Source organism: Neovison vison, chromosome 6 (genome assembly GCF_020171115.1).
Source record: "Neovison vison isolate M4711 chromosome 6, ASM_NN_V1, whole genome shotgun sequence".
NCBI lineage: Eukaryota > Metazoa > Chordata > Mammalia > Carnivora > Mustelidae > Neogale > Neogale vison.
In genome coordinates this window covers 167,601,506-167,617,637 of record NC_058096.1, presented here as the reverse complement: position 1 = coordinate 167,617,637, position 16,132 = coordinate 167,601,506, and the positions used below count along the sequence as shown (strand labels likewise).

At 50.0% G+C, this 16,132-nt stretch overlaps 1 protein-coding gene across 1 annotated transcript in view; it reads left to right on the top strand.

Annotated features, from left to right (window-relative positions):
- The window catches only part of NUP210 (nucleoporin 210), a 74,677-nt gene that overhangs the window by 12,280 nt on the left and 46,265 nt on the right, over nt 1-16,132 (top strand). The window contains exons 6-12 of the mRNA XM_044252907.1: nt 882-988; nt 2,017-2,157; nt 3,009-3,146; nt 4,136-4,291; nt 5,735-5,933; nt 8,539-8,684; nt 15,311-15,532. Coding sequence (XP_044108842.1) covers nt 882-988; nt 2,017-2,157; nt 3,009-3,146; nt 4,136-4,291; nt 5,735-5,933; nt 8,539-8,684; nt 15,311-15,532 — 1,109 coding nt within the window. The remainder of the gene's footprint in view (nt 1-881; nt 989-2,016; nt 2,158-3,008; nt 3,147-4,135; nt 4,292-5,734; nt 5,934-8,538; nt 8,685-15,310; nt 15,533-16,132) is intronic.

Sequence of the window (16,132 nt, the reverse complement as noted above, 5' to 3'; positions counted from 1 at the left end):
GGTGTACTGAATGGGTTCAGGCAAGAGAATATGTAGCAAACCCCTGGGTCCTCCTGTTAGCCACCAAACAAGTTTACTGACTGATTCAGGCCTGAGCTGACAATGTTGAAACACGAGGCAGGGTAGCCCTGTGGGTCCTAGGAGCTTCATTCATTCAGAAAAGTGTCATTCAAATGTAGACTCACTGTGGATTCAGATGTAGACCTACTGAGGATTCAAAGGGTAGACCTACTGTGGATTCAGAGTGCAGATCTTGTATGGATTCAGATGTAGACTTACTATGGATTCAGATGTAGACTCATTGTGGATTCAGAGGGTAGACCTACTATGGATTCAGATGTAGACCTACTAGATTCAGATGTAGACTCACTGTGGATTTAAAGGATAGACCTACTGTGGGTTCAGATGTAGACCTACTGTGTATTCAGATGTAGATTCACTGTGGATACAGAGGTAGACCTACTGTGGATTCAGAGCGCAGACCTACTGTGGATTCAGATGTAGACTCATTGTGGATTTAAAGAGTAGACCTACTATGGATTCAGAGTGCAGACCTACTGTGGATTCGGTTCATAACAGTTACGATGGATTCAGAGTCTAGCCTTCAGTGGACAGGCTCAGGCTGAATGAGCCCTACAGCAGTTGGTGTGGGATATGCTCAGGTGGTGCTGGGGCAGCTGAGGGCTCAGCCCAGCATCTGCATCCCCAGGGCTGCTGGTGGGCATTAGGTCTCCCCGTGATTAGCAGCTGTTCTTTCTCCTTGGAGGAGTGCAGGTGAATAGTTTGTGGGGTCCTACAGGTGTGCCTGCTACCATCTTCTTCCTCAGGGGCATGTCCCTGTGGCCCAAGTGGTCAGGCTTTGTTGCCTGCCTGTTTTGTAGGGTTCACAGTCCATCCTGGTGACAGGTGGGTGCTGGAGACCGGCCGCCTGTATGAAGTCACCATCGAAGTGCTTGACAAGTCCGGCAACAAGGTCTACCTGTCAGACGTGAGTGCCTGCCTTGGGTCCCAGCGGGGTTTCAGTGAGGGATGTGTCTCCTGGAGTGGCACCCCAAAGCTGCAGGGCCCCCATATAGGCAAGCTGAGTTCAGTGATTGCTGATGGTGCTGCTGGGTTCATGGGGGCAGCACCGTGACATCCCTGGTGCTTCTCTGGACTTTGTGAACCTGCGAATCTCTGCCCCCCCAGCCCTACCCCTGCAGGGTCCAAGTGGGGAGAGTGGGCCACAGGCTCAAGAAGGTTCAAGACGGCAGGGATGGGAAATAACATCTGCCAGCTGCCTTCCTGCTCCCTTGTTGTTGGCCTGAGACTTCATGGTGCTGAGAATCTGTCTCTGCCTGCTCTATGGAAGTTCAGGGAACAGTTCCTGACCTTTCCCTGCGGGGCCAGGAATACTTGTAACTGTCTAATACCCATAACTGTGACCTAGGCCAAGCTTGGCTTTCTGGCTTTAGAAAGGAATGGCAGACATAGAAGGACAGGAATCTTGGCAGGTTTTCGTCCTTCGTGAGAAGTTCCCAGTATCATCAGCTAGAACGTCTGCGACCTTCCTAGGGGCCTCTGGGGTTTGCGAAGAAGGAAGCAATGTTCCCCCTTGGGCAACTTTGCAGGTCATTGCTTTCCACATAGACTGTCGATCAACATTTTGGGGGGAAGAAAGCTCTAATGGATATTGGTGACCTTTTTGGTGTTTGCTGGTTTCCTCTTTGGAACCTCAGGGTCTGAGAAAGCTGGCGATAGTAGGCTTTGGGCTCCCCTGAGCACCACATGGGTAATCACAGCAGGGCCATGTGGGGAGAGGGTAGTGGCCTGGGAGGGGGTCAAAGGCCAGAGGGGACAGAGCCCAGTTTTACGTTTAGTCCAGCTGCTCTGCTGGTTTTGGAAACCTCTGGGCCTCAGGGGGCCCCATCGCCTGGTCTGGCTGCTCTCTGTGGGTCACATTGCTCCTTTCCTGCGTTCTGACTTCCAGACACACTCCCAGAAACACCTCTTTCACTCATCCTGCCTCCCTTCCAGAATATTCGCATTGAAACCGTGCTGCCTCCTGAGTTCTTTGAGGTGCTCACTTCTTCCCAGAATGGGTCATACCATCATGTCAGGGCAACAAAGAGGGGCCAGACGGCCATCGAAGCAGCCCTCACCTCCGTGGTAGACCAGGCAAGTCGGCACCTCCCTCCCTCTGTCCCCTGCACCCTTCCAGGCTAGACATGCGCTGGGGGAGCAGGGTGCAACTTTGGGCAAAGTTCAGCCTGGTGTGCCACTCTTGTGTGTACCATGGGGGTTGCCTCCCTGTCCCCCATGTCCACACGGGGTACCCCTCCTCCTTTGCCCTTTGCCCTTTGCCAGCCTCTGTCAAGGTAAGCCTGCCCTTCTAGGATTGGGGTGGAAACCCTGTTAGGGAAACGGAGTTAGGCCCGTGTGCCTAGCTGTGCCGTTTCCAAGAGCCATGAGCACCCTCTGGCTATTTTAGCTCTTGGATCCTTTAAAGTCTTCATTTTCCCCCTTCATTTAAAATGCCAGTTTCTTCTAGGCATGAACAGTTTTTTATTGATTGGAACATTAGCACGGGTATTCTTATCTTCCCACCCTGCACAAAACCTGTCCTGGCCCCTTAACAGGCAGCAGGAAAAGAATGGCCTGCAGGCCAGACCGCAGTTCCTACCAGTCTGTCACTGCAGCTCCAGGGGCTTTGGGCAAAGTTGCTGCAGTGCCCCATGTCTCAGTTTCCCCATCTGTCAAGCGGGGGTAACCACAGCATCCCAGGTAGGGTGCTGAGAGGGTGAAGTCAAGCAGCATTTACTTGCTTGGCTGTTCCAGAGCCTTGGGAAGCTGTCTCCATGGAGACAGAGAAGACTGCAGGGTATCTAACATCTTCCTTCCTGCTCCCAGACCATCAAGGAATCTCTTTGTGACCTGATCTCCAGGGAGGGGTGGGGGTCTGCTTGACTGGGAAAACCTCTAATGACCTGGTTGTCATGGTGACATGCGGCACCCTCACCTCTCTGTAGGACGGAGGGGTCCACACATTACGGGTGCCTGTGTGGAACCAGCAGGAGGTAGAAATTCACGTCCCCATCACCCTCTATCCGAGCATCTTGACGTTTCCGTGGCAACCAAAGACAGGCGCCTATCAGTACACAATAAAGGTAACCATGATTCCCCACATCTGGGTGCATTCCTTTGGGCGTTTCCTTGGGATTGGGGCTTTTCACCGATCCTGTTTCTTTTACTATTACCTTCTAGTGGTTGGAGAGAATTTAAAATGAGGGAATTATGCTTCTTGTATTTTCTGGGGTTTCTATCACAGCATTGTATTTTTGGTAATCAGAAAAAAAAAAACCCTGAAAAACAGAAAAGAAAGCATAATAAAACCTGGAATACAGATTTAACTTCCACCTGCATTTTTTGTTGTTGTTGTTTAAAAAAAAAAAAAAAAAAGATTATTTTCTGCAAATAGTGTAACTATCCCTGGAGAAAAATGTGAAATGTGAAATTCCAGGGAAAAACATCTCTAACTCTGTCACCTGTCAAGTGTTCTCAGTTTCTGATGTTCATGTGCCCACCTGGCCTTCACTGGCTTCACTCCCATGGGGGCTTGAGTCCCCATCAGTGGCCAGTAGAGTGCCCATCAGTCCCTGCTGTCTCCCTGGCAGTGAGGACTGTTACTGGGATCTGCTGCCTGTTCACACAGGTGTCTCCCCTTCCTGGCCTCTCTTGGGCTCCGGGGTGGTGGCCCCTGACCTGGGAAGCCGCTGGACTGTCTCTACTCCATGTGGATGACCAGGAGTGGCAGGGGTATGTGCCGGGAGGGAGTGTTGGGCCTGGTCAGGGAAGTAGCTTCTAGCACCTGACTATGGCCCAGGGTTCTCCTACTCCAGTCTGTAGGTGCTCCCTGATCTGGGGCCACTGTCACAGGTGACAGTGGTTGTCAGCCACAAGACCCCCAGATTATGAGGAGGAGAAACGAGGCAGGGCAGAGAGAGTGAGGTAGGGAGATGGTCTCCAGCCAGAAAACCCCAATGCCAGGGTTTTTCCATGGGATGGGAGGCTGCTGACCATCTGAGTCAGAGAGTGAGACAGAAGGACAGACAGAAAGACCAGGCAGGTGGACTGATCTGATGGTTCTTCTCTGCAGGCCCATGGTGGGAGTGGGAACTTCAGCTGGTCTTCGTCAAGCTATGTGGTTGCCACTGTCACTGTCAAGGGTGTGATGACCACAGGCAGTGACACCGGACTCAGTGTGATCCAGGCGCATGATGTGCAGAACCCGCTACATTTCGGGGAGATGAAGGTGAGACCTCAGGGGCCCGGAGCTCAGGATGGCGGTCTCTAGCTACCTCCTCACATCCAGTCCTCAGTCTTGTACTTGGTGTTGGTGGTGGGCAGGGGGATGGATGTGACATTCCCCACCAGCCAGGGGATGGGACACAGAAGGGCCAGGGTCAGCATAGGTGGAATTTCTGGAAAGGAGATCAGAGAACACAGAAGACATGAGATACTCAAAGGAGTCATTCTAGAAAACTCCTCAGACCTGAGAGGTCTGAATCTCTAAATCAGAAGGGCCACTGAGTGTTGGTAAATTCATAATGAGAGGGAGGTGCAAGACTCTAGGACACCTGGCTCTGACTCCTTTCCTCTCCCTATACTGGGGCCCTACACCTGGCTCTTCATCACAAGTGATGTTGGACCAACTCACTTAGCATAAGGCTTTGGGTGGGAGTGGTCACCGGCCACTGAGCCTCTGCCAGCCCCACCTTGGCCTCCAGACTTCTTGACCCTGACCTCAATCTGCCATTGTTACTTCATTGAGAGCAAAAGTCAAAGCTCCATATGTTATGTGTCCAATCCCAGCCTTCCCTTTTATTATTTGGAACATGGATGGACAGATGATTCTAGTCTTTTTATTTGGATCGCGTAGACAGACAGACAGACAGACAGACACACACACACACACAAACCCATCTAAAGATTGATCTCATTCTCGCATACAAAGTGTTGTAACTGAGACCCTTTAGCTACAGCACAATTGTGGAATATGAGATAAACTATGACCACCTTGCTCCCTTCCCCCGCCCAAGCTTCCTTATGTTAGCACAGGTGCCACCTTTCACCCAGTTGTCTAACCAGAAGTCTGAGGACAGTTCCTTGAGAGACAGTGTGTGTCATGGTTAGAGCCTGGTTCTGGGGCCAGGCTGCCCAGGCCAGACTCATGGTGGGTGGGCAGGTCCCTTAACCTCCTGTGCCAGTGTCTTCATCAAATAGAGATTACTAATAGAACCTTCTTAAAAAACAGGCTAAGGGGATTGAACTTAGCAACATTTTTAAAATAGAACTGGACTATGGAATGTTTTGTTTCATCGAAGTGTTAGCTGTGGGCAAGGACGCCTCTCGCCCTGTACTGTGACCTTCTTTATATTCCTCCAGTAAGCCGAGCTGCTGCTTGGCTTAGGATATTTGCACATACTGTCTCTAATGTCTTTCCCCCACGCTTCTGTCTGGCCACCTCTGACATGCCCCTAAGGTCTGAGCTCCTGTGTCACCATCTCAGAGGGGCCTTCCTGGACAGCTCTCTCCCTGAACTTACTCCAGTCCCAGCACCCATGTCCTCCAAAGCTCAGTCTTCTTACTGACGCGTCCTTGGTGCCCAGAGCATGGCAGCTCTTAGTAAATACTGGTGCGGGCCCTTCCTCTCGCATGGAGCCTGCTGACCTCCGTCTGCACCCCTGCCCTCCAGGTCTATGTGATCGAGCCCAGCAGCATGGAGTTCGCCCCGTGCCAGGTGGAGGCCCGTGTGGGCCAGACCTTGGAGCTGCCCCTGAGGATCAATGGCCTTATTCCTGGCGGGGCCAACGAGGTGGTCACCCTGAGCGACTGCTCCCATTTTGACTTGGTGATTGAGGTGGAGAACCAGGGCGTGTTCCAGCCACTTCCAGGTAAACCAGCACTGGTGAGTGGGCGGGCGCCAGAGGGGATCAGGCCAGACCGCCGAAGTTCTCAACATGGGCTGCCCCAGATTCTTACAGGGAGGGCTTGAGGGTTACAGCATCAGAAATGGCATCCGTCTCCTTGTCCCACCGTCAGCAATGGTCTGGTCTAGCTCTTGCCCACGTGTGACCTGCTCTGTCACTGGGCTTTCAGAACCTCCGGTTCCACATCTCTAAAAGTAGAATTGCATGTCCTCGTGCCCGTTACAGTGTCTAGATTGGTACGGTGGAGGCCACAGGGTGGGGAGAGCCTGGGTACTGGGGGAGCCCTGAGTCTTTCCATGGCAGGCTGGGTGGGAGGAAGCTCAGGGGGCTCTTCTGCCATGTGTCAGGACCCCCGGTTCTCCAGCACTCTCTTCCCAGCTATGTAGAGGACTTGGTTTCCTGGCTCATAATTTAGAGCCGTGTCCAGAAAAGCACTTGTCCAGACTCCCTGCCAGCAGAGTCCACACTCAGTCCTAGCATTTCCCTGTCCACTGTATGTAGCTATGAACACAAATCGGTCTATTTGGCAGACTTGCAGTTTTCCGGAACTTGTGGGCGCTGCGCGTGGACTCCTAGCTCACCCTTGGTGGTGTAGGGACTTCTGCCCAGGGCACAGCCGACTTAGCTCCTTGATCACCCCAGTCAGGAAACAACCCCAGTGCTTATCAGCTGGCAAATGGATGAGCAAACTGGAACCCTTGCAATGGAAGACTCAGCAATAAAGGGGGACCAACTATCGGTCATGCCACAGCCTAGATGAATTTCAAACGCATGCTGCATGAAACCAGCCCTACTCAAAGAGCCCACTTTATTGATGTGCAGTGTGAGGCAGACTGATCTACACAGAGAGAGACTGGTCGTGGAGGCAGGGTTTCTTTTTCCGGAGAGGAGTTGTTCTAAAATTAAGTGATAGCTATGGGACTCTATGAACATGTTAAAAACCACTGAATTATGAGTACCCTCTAAATGGGTGATTCTGTGGTGAGTGAGTTATAGTTCAATGAAACTGTTATTTAAAAAGAAAAAAATAAACTGGGACACTTGGGTGGTTCAGTCGTTAAGCGTCTGCCTTCAGCTCAGGTATGATCCCAGGGTCCTGGAATCAAGTCCTGCATCCAGCTTCTTGCTCAACAGGAAGCCTGCTTCTCCCCCTCCCACTCTCCCTGCTTGTGTTCCCTCTCTCGCTGTGTCTCTCTCTCTGTCGAATAAATAAATAAAACTCTTAAAGAAAAAGAAAAACTATGGTGGAAAAAAAATCAGAATGTCATAGTGATTGCTTCTGGGACCGGGGTTGGGGGGGGGCGGGAATCACCCGAGAAGGAGTAGGAGGGAACCACAGAGGCAGGTCACGTCCCACATCTTGGTAGAGGTTCGGGTTTCACAGGAGGATGTGTTTGTCTGAACTCATAGTGCGGCCCACTTAAGATCTGTGTATCTCACTTTGTGTAAATTTGACCTTAAGAAAAAAGAACCAGGAAGAAATACTGAACTGGAGATAATTATGCGTATCTAAAACGTTTCGAATGAAGTGTGCTGATGCCTGCAACTTACTTTTAAATGCACTGAAAAGTAAGATCAGTTGTTGGATGAGTAGGGGGATGGATTGCTACGCAGTAAGAGAAATACAGCAAAATATTCTTCGTAGAATCTAGGGGATGAGTATGTGGGGTGTCACGGAAATTTTTTCTACATGTTTAGAAAGAAAACAGTAAGATGCTGCTACCCTCCCATCAGAATGGCTTTTTTTTTGCCTTTTTTTTTTTTTTTTTTTTTTAAATCATGGGAAATACCGAGTATTGGTGGGAATGCTGTGTAGCTTCTAGTGGCAATATGCCTTGATGCATCCATTTTGGGGAAGATATTTGGCAATAAAGATGAAGAGTGAACATACACGTGGTCCTAGCAGTAAGGACGGGGGGTGGACATACCATACTCTTAGGGGTACACGTAATAGAAATGCTAGAATATATCCAGCCAGGAAAAGACGTACACATGCCCGTTCATAGCAGCACCCTGCATCAGAGCCCCACCCTGCAAACAACGCAGATGTTTGCGATAGTATGGGGACATCAGCGGCTGTCTATTCACACAGCACAATCATACTACAAATGTGGATTAAAGGTCTACCTCATGCAAAATAGAAGGAGGGCTCTCACCACCAATACTGAGCTCAAGAGGGCAGATACAAAGGAGTTTATGTTTAGTGATTCACTGTGGTTAAAATAGGGCAGCCAGCAAAATTAAGCTGGTGGTAAAAAGCCAGGTAACAGCAGTTTTCCTTTGGGGAGGGCTAGTGACCAGAAAGATCTATGGGAGATGCAGGGTTATAGGTCATCCTGTTTCTTGATCCTCGATACAGGGTGTGTTCAGTTTGTGGGGAGGGATGGGGAATCACTGTGAATTGTATGCTTATGCTACGTATATTTTTGGTATGGGAATTAGACTTGATATTTTTAAGTTAAAAAATTAGATTGCATATGAAGCCCAGGAGGAAGGAAGGGCTGTCAGCCTGTCATGTTTTTCTAGGCAAAGGCAAGTTCACAGTGACCATTTGACTCTCTTCTTACAGGGAGGCTGCAGCCAGGGTCTGAGCACTGCAGTGGGGTCAAGGTGAGAGCAGAGGTCCAGGGCTACACCACACTCCTTGTGAGCTACAGACATGGCCACGTCCACCTGAGTGCCCGGATCACCATTGCCGCCTACCTGCCCCTCAAGGTGAGCCTGGGGTCCCTGCCCTCTACCTCCTCCCCCGATGTGAGTAATTCATTGGCTCTGGCAAATTTGTATTAAAACCCTGATTGGTGAGAATAGCTTTTGGAAGAACGACCGCTCTCTCTTGTCTGAAATGTTGAAGGAGCAGAGCTCCCCAATGGGAGACAGTGATTGTTAACACGCGTGTGGATGATATGTTCCCTGCAGGGGTCTGGACAGGAATGCTTCTGGTCCACTCCAGAGCTATCCAGGTCTTCATGGAACCCTAGGATGGCACACGGTGCTGACTCTGGGGTCTGGGAGATGCAGCTCAGGTCTGAATTGTGCTGTTTGCCCTCTGTCAGGCAACCAGCTGGAGTAGGAGTCCCCATTCGTCCATCTGTAGCCAGAGGCAGCTAAAGCCTTTGCAGCTCAGAGCCCACTGCCTCGGCTTTGACACCAACTCCCAGTCACCAGCTCTGACACCAACTCTGTGGCATTGGCTCATTTCATTTTCCGGACCTCCCCTTTCCCTGTCTGTAGAATGAGGCTAAGACAACACCTAAACCGTAGGGTTGTGGTGGGGAGTAGCTGAGCTAATGAACGAAACAGACTTAGAGCAGTGCCTGGAAGGGAGTGAGTGCAGAAGGGTTAGTTATTAAAATGTTAATGAAAGGGAACCAGACCTTCTTCCAAGGGGGGTTTGGAAGGGTTCACACAGCAGCTTGTGGTAGGGGCATGGCAGACCTACTGAGAACTTTGCCTCTCACACAGGAGGCCCTGAGTCGGTGAGTTGGCTCCCCCTGCAAGGGAGGGGGAGAGGGTCATCCTCCTGGAGGCCCCCTCCTCCGCCAGCCTCCCAGACTGGGCCAGTTAGGGCCACATTTCCCTGACATCCAGCATCAGCCTCTAGAACAGCTCTGGTCCCTGTGGTTTGTGGGAACAGGTTTTCTTCCCCCTCTCAGACATTAGAAGTGGAGTCAGTGAAGTTAGAGCCTTTTACCTCTGAATCTCTGGCCCTGAGCATAGCGCCTGATACAGAACAGATAACCACCAAGGGTTGGTTTTGTGTTTCTTTTGGGTAATTGACATGTGACATACTAGTTCATCTGTACAAGGTAATGATTTGTATTTGTATACATTGTGAAATTGTCACCCCAGTAAGTCTAACTCTGTCTTATCAAATTTCTTAGTCATAATCTACTCTCCTAGCGACTTTCAAATATGCAACATGGTGTTATTAACTCTAGTCACCGTGCTGTACAGGACATAGCCAGGAGTTATGAATTTTATAACTGGAAGTTTGTACCCCCTGACTCCCTTCATCCATTTGCTGCCCCACGGCCCTCCCCAGCAGCCCTGCCACCACCAATCTGTTCTCTGTCTGTGAGCTCTTTTCTCTTTTTAGATTACAGTGAGATCATACAGTGTTTTCTTTCTGACTTATCTCACTTAGCACACTGCCCTCAAAGTCCATCCATAGTGTTGCGCATGGTAGGATATCCTTCTTTTTTATGGTTGAAAAATATCCCTGTGTGTGTGTATCACATCTTCATCCATTCATCTGTTGCTGAACACTTAAGTTATTTCCATACCTTGGCTGTTGTAAATAATGCTGCAAGAAACAGGGGAGTGCAAATATCTTTTTGAGTTAGCATTTTCATTTCCTTTGGTTAAATACCTGGAAATGGGTATTTTTTGAGAAGGGTTGTTTTATTTAGAATCAATGAGTGTGCACATGTGTTCAGACTTACTAGCCAGGACAGAAACCAACATGTCCTTAGCCCTCCCCTCTAATCCCCTCCACTGCCAAAATCTATATGAACACCTTTTCTGCACCAGTCCTTGCTCTGAAACTTAGGAATGCACAGTACAGAGAACACACAGAAGGGGCATCTGGGTGGCTCAGTTGGTTAAGCGTCTGCCTTCGGCTCAGTCCTTGATCCCAGAGTCTTGGGAGTGAGTCCTGCATCAGGCTCCCAGTTCCATGGGGAGTCTGCTTCTCCCTCTGCCCTTTTCCCCTCTCATGCTCTCTCTCACTCACTCTCTCTCTCTCTATCAAATGAATAAATCAAATCTTAAAAAAAAATAAAACATACAGAAATCCTTGTCCTCATGAACGGACATGCTGGCAGAGACAGTGATAAACCAGTGTTCCCATGGAAAAAGTAAAGTAGGAGAGGGCGATAGGGAAGGTAAGGAAGGGGGAGGGTGGCAGTTTAAAAATAGGAAGTCAGGATCCCCTTCCTGATCAGGAAGCAGGGGTAGGGCTCAGAAAACAGGGTTCCAGAGATGGGCAGCCTTCTTGCGGAACCCCTGCCACAGCCTCAGGTGGAGTTTCTTTAGGACCCTGGGGAGGAAGTTCCACGGGGCTCTTCCTCTCTAAAGGACCAGACATCCTATTTAACTGGGGGTGTGTGGCTGAAGTATCAGAGGAAACCAACTGAGCTCACTGTCCCAAGGTGGGATTAAGTGTGAAGAAAATATGGACATGTTCCCAATCGAGGCTTCCTAACTGGACAAATTATAGAAGGATATAAGTCTCTTCTTCTCTTTTTTTAATCTTTCTTCTGTTTTGATAATAATTAAGATCAAGTTTATTTACATATAACAAAATCCAAAACTGTGGCTTAGCCAGTGTAGAGGGTTTATTTCCCTTTCACACGAGAGCCTTCACATGCAGCTAGTGTGGCAACTCCATAGTCACAAGGGCCCCAGGTTTCTATTTTTCATCATTCTAGTACATTGCTTTCATCCTCACGTTTGCCTTATAGTCTAAAATGGCTGCTGGAGCTCCAGCCATCACATCTGCGTTCTGTATAGCTAGAAGGGGAAAGGGCTCTCCTCCTAGCTGAGGTAGTTTTTTCTAGTAACCTCGTCAGAAGTTTAAAGGAACAGTTTCTACTTCATTGGCCAGAACTTAATCCGTTGGGCATATCTATCTTCAATAGAGGCTGGGAAATATTTTAGCTGGACAGTTACCTACGCTAACAAAATGGGGTCCTTTCTCTAAGGAAGAGAGCAGTGTGGAAACTGGGAAAGCAACATTCAATGACTATTTGCTTGTCCATTGCATTTACTCTGCAAATCATCTCTGAGTAAGGTACACAGTTGGTACCTGACCCAGGCTGGAGAGACAGAGATGCAGGGAGAAATCCCACACTGTGCCCTGGCTGGCTACTAATCCGTGGGAAGGCAGGTGCTCAGACAACTGCAGTGAACATAGTAAAGGGAATGAAGAGCCCCAAGGGGGCAGGTCATCGATGAACACAGAAGTAGAAGGAGGGCCTGCTTTGCAGGGAGCTTGGCTGATGAGAGCACTCGAAATCGTGTGTGTCGGGTGACATAGGAAGGAGGCTGTGAAGTCTCCCTGGGTCAGATCGAGGAGGTGTTTGAATGCCGGGTTAGGGGTGGCTATTTACTCTCTTCTTACCTAGCAGTGGACAGCTGGTGAAGGTCAGGGAAGGGCAAAGTCAGGTCCACATGTAAGATGGGCACCACTCGGCCCTGCCCCTGACATACATGGTAACCCCCTCTATTTGGACCTTGGAGGGGCTCATGTTTGCTGGCTACCTCATCCCTTCCACAGTCAGCACCCCAGTTACAATTCGGCTTCTGTCTGCTACAGGGATTGGCATCCCTCAACCTACCAGCAGGTTACCCTCGGGAGTCCCTACTGCGTGGGTCTGGGGACCCCACTTGGCTCTCCATTCCCACAGTGTCAGCATGACTGAACTCGACAACCTCAGCCCCTGGGACAGCCAGGTGCAGTGCGGCCCTGACTTCTGCCCACCCCACCTCTCCTTCTGTTTCTTGATTCTGGACCCAGTGTGAGCATCCCTGCGAGGGGGCGTGTGGATGCTGGCTGCTGGAAGTGTAGGCTGTCTGCGCTAAGGGCCTCCTGATGTCTAGACTCACCCTCTTGTTCTGCAAACCAGGTTCCCAAGGCCCCAGAGTCGGGGTCTCATCCGAGGTGCAGGGGTTCTCTCCTCTCTGGCCTGGCCAGTTCAAATACCTGTGCCTTCATAGCCGCCAAGGAACCTATACGATTTATGGGTGTCCTTCATTAGCTGGGCTGATTATTAACCTTTCTTCTTGGCACAGGATGCTGTGACACTTTTATGCCTGAGTGGGAAGAGCATCACACGTGAAGGTGATAATTCATTGTCCTCCAGTTGTTAATTACAGGCCACGTGGTGCCTTTACACCATCTTTCCCTTTGGGCTGGCCATGGAAAGAAAAAGTCCTTTGGCCACATTTACAGTGACCTGCTTTGCCACAGTGAAGTTTTGCTGGTTGTAGCATTGAGACTTGGGGAAGAACAGAATACTGGACGTGGAACAGACTGGGTGAACCTGGACACGTGGTTTCACTTTGCTGGGATTCATGCTTTCCATCTGTAAAATGGGGATGTCAGCTAACAATAATGATGGTTGATAACAGCAGGGGCCATTTATTGAGCACGCATGGGACATGTACTTAGGGCTTTCGTTCACATGCCCTTGAATCTCTATAGCAAACTCATGAGACTTGCGTTCTTGATGTACCACTTTACTGGATGGGGAGACTGAGCCTTATAGAGGTTAACCTGCTTAAGGTTGCACAGCTGGCCAGGACCAACTTCATTCTAGTTGTGGTGACCGAGAAACATCATCATATGGAAAATGGTGGCAGGGAGTGACAAGGGTGATTGAGCTGGGAAAAGAGGTAGCCGGGGACAGGAGGTTCTGTCTGAAGGGGTCAGAGAAGGCGTCTCCGAGGAGGTGAAGTCTGAGCAGAGACCTGAGTGGTGCAGACCATGAGGTTGTCTTGAGGAAGAAAAACGAAGGCCCTGATGGTGCTTTGGCCATTCATGTGCAGGAAAAGGACTCTTTTGATGGTTTTGAGACCTGGGCTCACAAGCAAGGTAGAGTCTGTGGCTGCGGGCGCCCCAGGTTTTTTGAAATTGCACGTGTGTGTGTACGCACATGTGCACACACATGTGCATGGAGGGAGACCTGGAGAAGTGATACCCAATAACAAATTCAGGGAAGTGTCCATATTGCAAAAAAACAAAGAAGTTCAAAGGACAGAATTCTCATTGACAAGTGATGCGCTTTCTTTGCTAAGGGTTTAATGTAAGTACCCAACCCAGAGAACCTGTGCCCAAGAGGCCTCAGCAGGTCATGTCACCTTGCCCTCCTGCCTCCATCCTGGAGGGTGTGTGGGTCTTAAAACCTGTCACTCAGGTCAGACTCCCCCTCCATATGGAGGAAGATGGCCCCTTGCCAGGACATGGCTCCAGGTGACAGCCGAGCAGCCATCAGTCTGTACCTGTGAGGACTTGAAGCTCTCGGCAGTTGGGGGATGAGAATCTAGCCACCATGTGGGTGTGGGCATGGAAGGACCTGGGTGGAGGATTAGGTGCCCTGGTGAGTGGGTCAGTGTAGACTGGACTGGAGTCTACACTGACTGTCCGGTCTTCATGACAACCCAGCAATACATTCTGGTCTCTACCTGCAAAGGGTCTGAGATTGGATGTTCTGCCCAGAGCGGCACACTCAGGGCTTTATAGATTCTGGGAGAGTAGAGCTTGGGGAAGCAAGACCCAGATGTAACTCTGGATGCTCTAGGCAGTAAACCAAAGAGACACTCGAGGTGTGTTAACAGTGCTGTTAACATGCTGGCCATTCTGAGCTAGAAGTGGCCCCGCCCACATGGATGGCAGTCTATGACATATGTTACACCTGTGTGTATCCATACCCGCAGCAGACATTGCTAATCAGTCCTGGTATCCTTTTTTGCCTGATGGTGATTCCACCTTCGGAACCAGTGCCCCTTCCTCCGTCTTGCAAGCTGTTGCAAGGCTGTCAGGGTAATAGGTATTTGCAATGCTTGTTATGAAAATGTTGGGGATCATGAGAGGTCAAGGGATCCTTCAGGCCAAGAGTAGGGGACTGGCGCGGGCTCCGTCACTGCAGCATTGCGGTGACCAATTCTTCAGACTGGCCTGTTTCCCTTTCTTCTCGATTTTAGGGTTTGCTTTCGGATGATTTTTTTTTTCTTTAATTTTAACGCATATGTAAGTCGTTTGTGTGGTTCCAAAGTTAAACCTGTCTTAGGAGGATCTTTGCAAGTCTTGCTTTCACTTCCCTTTAGGGAAGTTACACGTGGACTTTCGGCTGCCTGGTGGATCAACAGCTCAAACCCCTGCATTGTTCAAGGCTCAGCTGTGCATGCACATATTGAATAGTTATGCTATACCCCTGAAACTAATACAATGTTCCATGCCAATTGTACCTCAAGAAAAAAGTAAATTTTTCCTACTAAAGGGTTCACGTTTCTCTACCAACTCACCAGCAGAGCATGTGCTCAAACTCCTAGATTTTTGCTAATCTCATGGTTAAGGGTTTTACCCATGATTTTACAGAAGAGGCAAATCAGTTTACCTCCCACCCCCCCTAGGCAGTGTATCAGAATGGGAACACAGTTCTCAGAACACTCATATGCTTTTGGATCTTGACAACAAACCACAGTGGTGCTGTCAATGAGCAGACCGAGTTCCACGGAGGGGTTGCAATTTGTCTGACCTCCACGGGGTCAAGTCAGTGGCAGGGCAAAGCCTCCCGTGCACGTGAATGCTGACTTTCCTTCCCCCCATCCCCCAACAGGCTGTGGATCCCTCCTCTGTTGCCTTGGTGACCCTTGGCTCCTCAAAGGAGATGCTGTTTGAAGGAGGTCCCAAACCCTGGGTCCTCGAGCCTTCCAAGTTCTTCCGGAACATCACCTCCGAGGACACAGACAGCATTAGCCTGGCTCTCTTTGGGCCCTCTACCTCCCGGAATTACCAGCAACACTGGATCCTTGTGACCTGCCAGGCCTTGGGAGAACAGGTGAGAGGGCAGCCATCCCTAGACCCATCTTGTCCAGAAGAAGGGGTGGAAAATCCCCTTCCCTGAGTACCCTGCCATGTGCTTACAGCACCATTTCCCAGACAGGCAAACTGAGGGTCAATGGGATAGGCAGGTTGACCAGGGTACCCATTTGGAGACCCTGCCAGTACAGGACAGCTTTACTAGAGCTAGCTAATTCTGGCTCCCTTTCCACTAGTGGAGTGACTTCTCTCCCTGGGCTTCATCACTGCCTGCCACCAAACTGGGGGATGGGACAAATCCTGGGGGGTCACAGTCAGAGGCAGCCAGGGTCAGGCAGATAGCGTACATGAGCGAGACTTTTAGCCCAGGTTTGGCATCTCTTTTCAGTGTTTCAGGATAAGCAAGGAATCCCAATATTTTTTTCTGCAAAATCCCTCAATTTTTATCGCAATGCTGAAAACCAGAGAAACTTGGAGACTGTAAGAACGAACCCAACATGTCGGTGATCTGAGCTCTCGTGGGGCTGGTGTGGGCTAGAGAGAGCAGCAGCTCACCCATCGGGGCCACCTGTGCCTACCACTCCAGAGGCTCAGGGCCCAGTGTTCATTTTGCTGATAG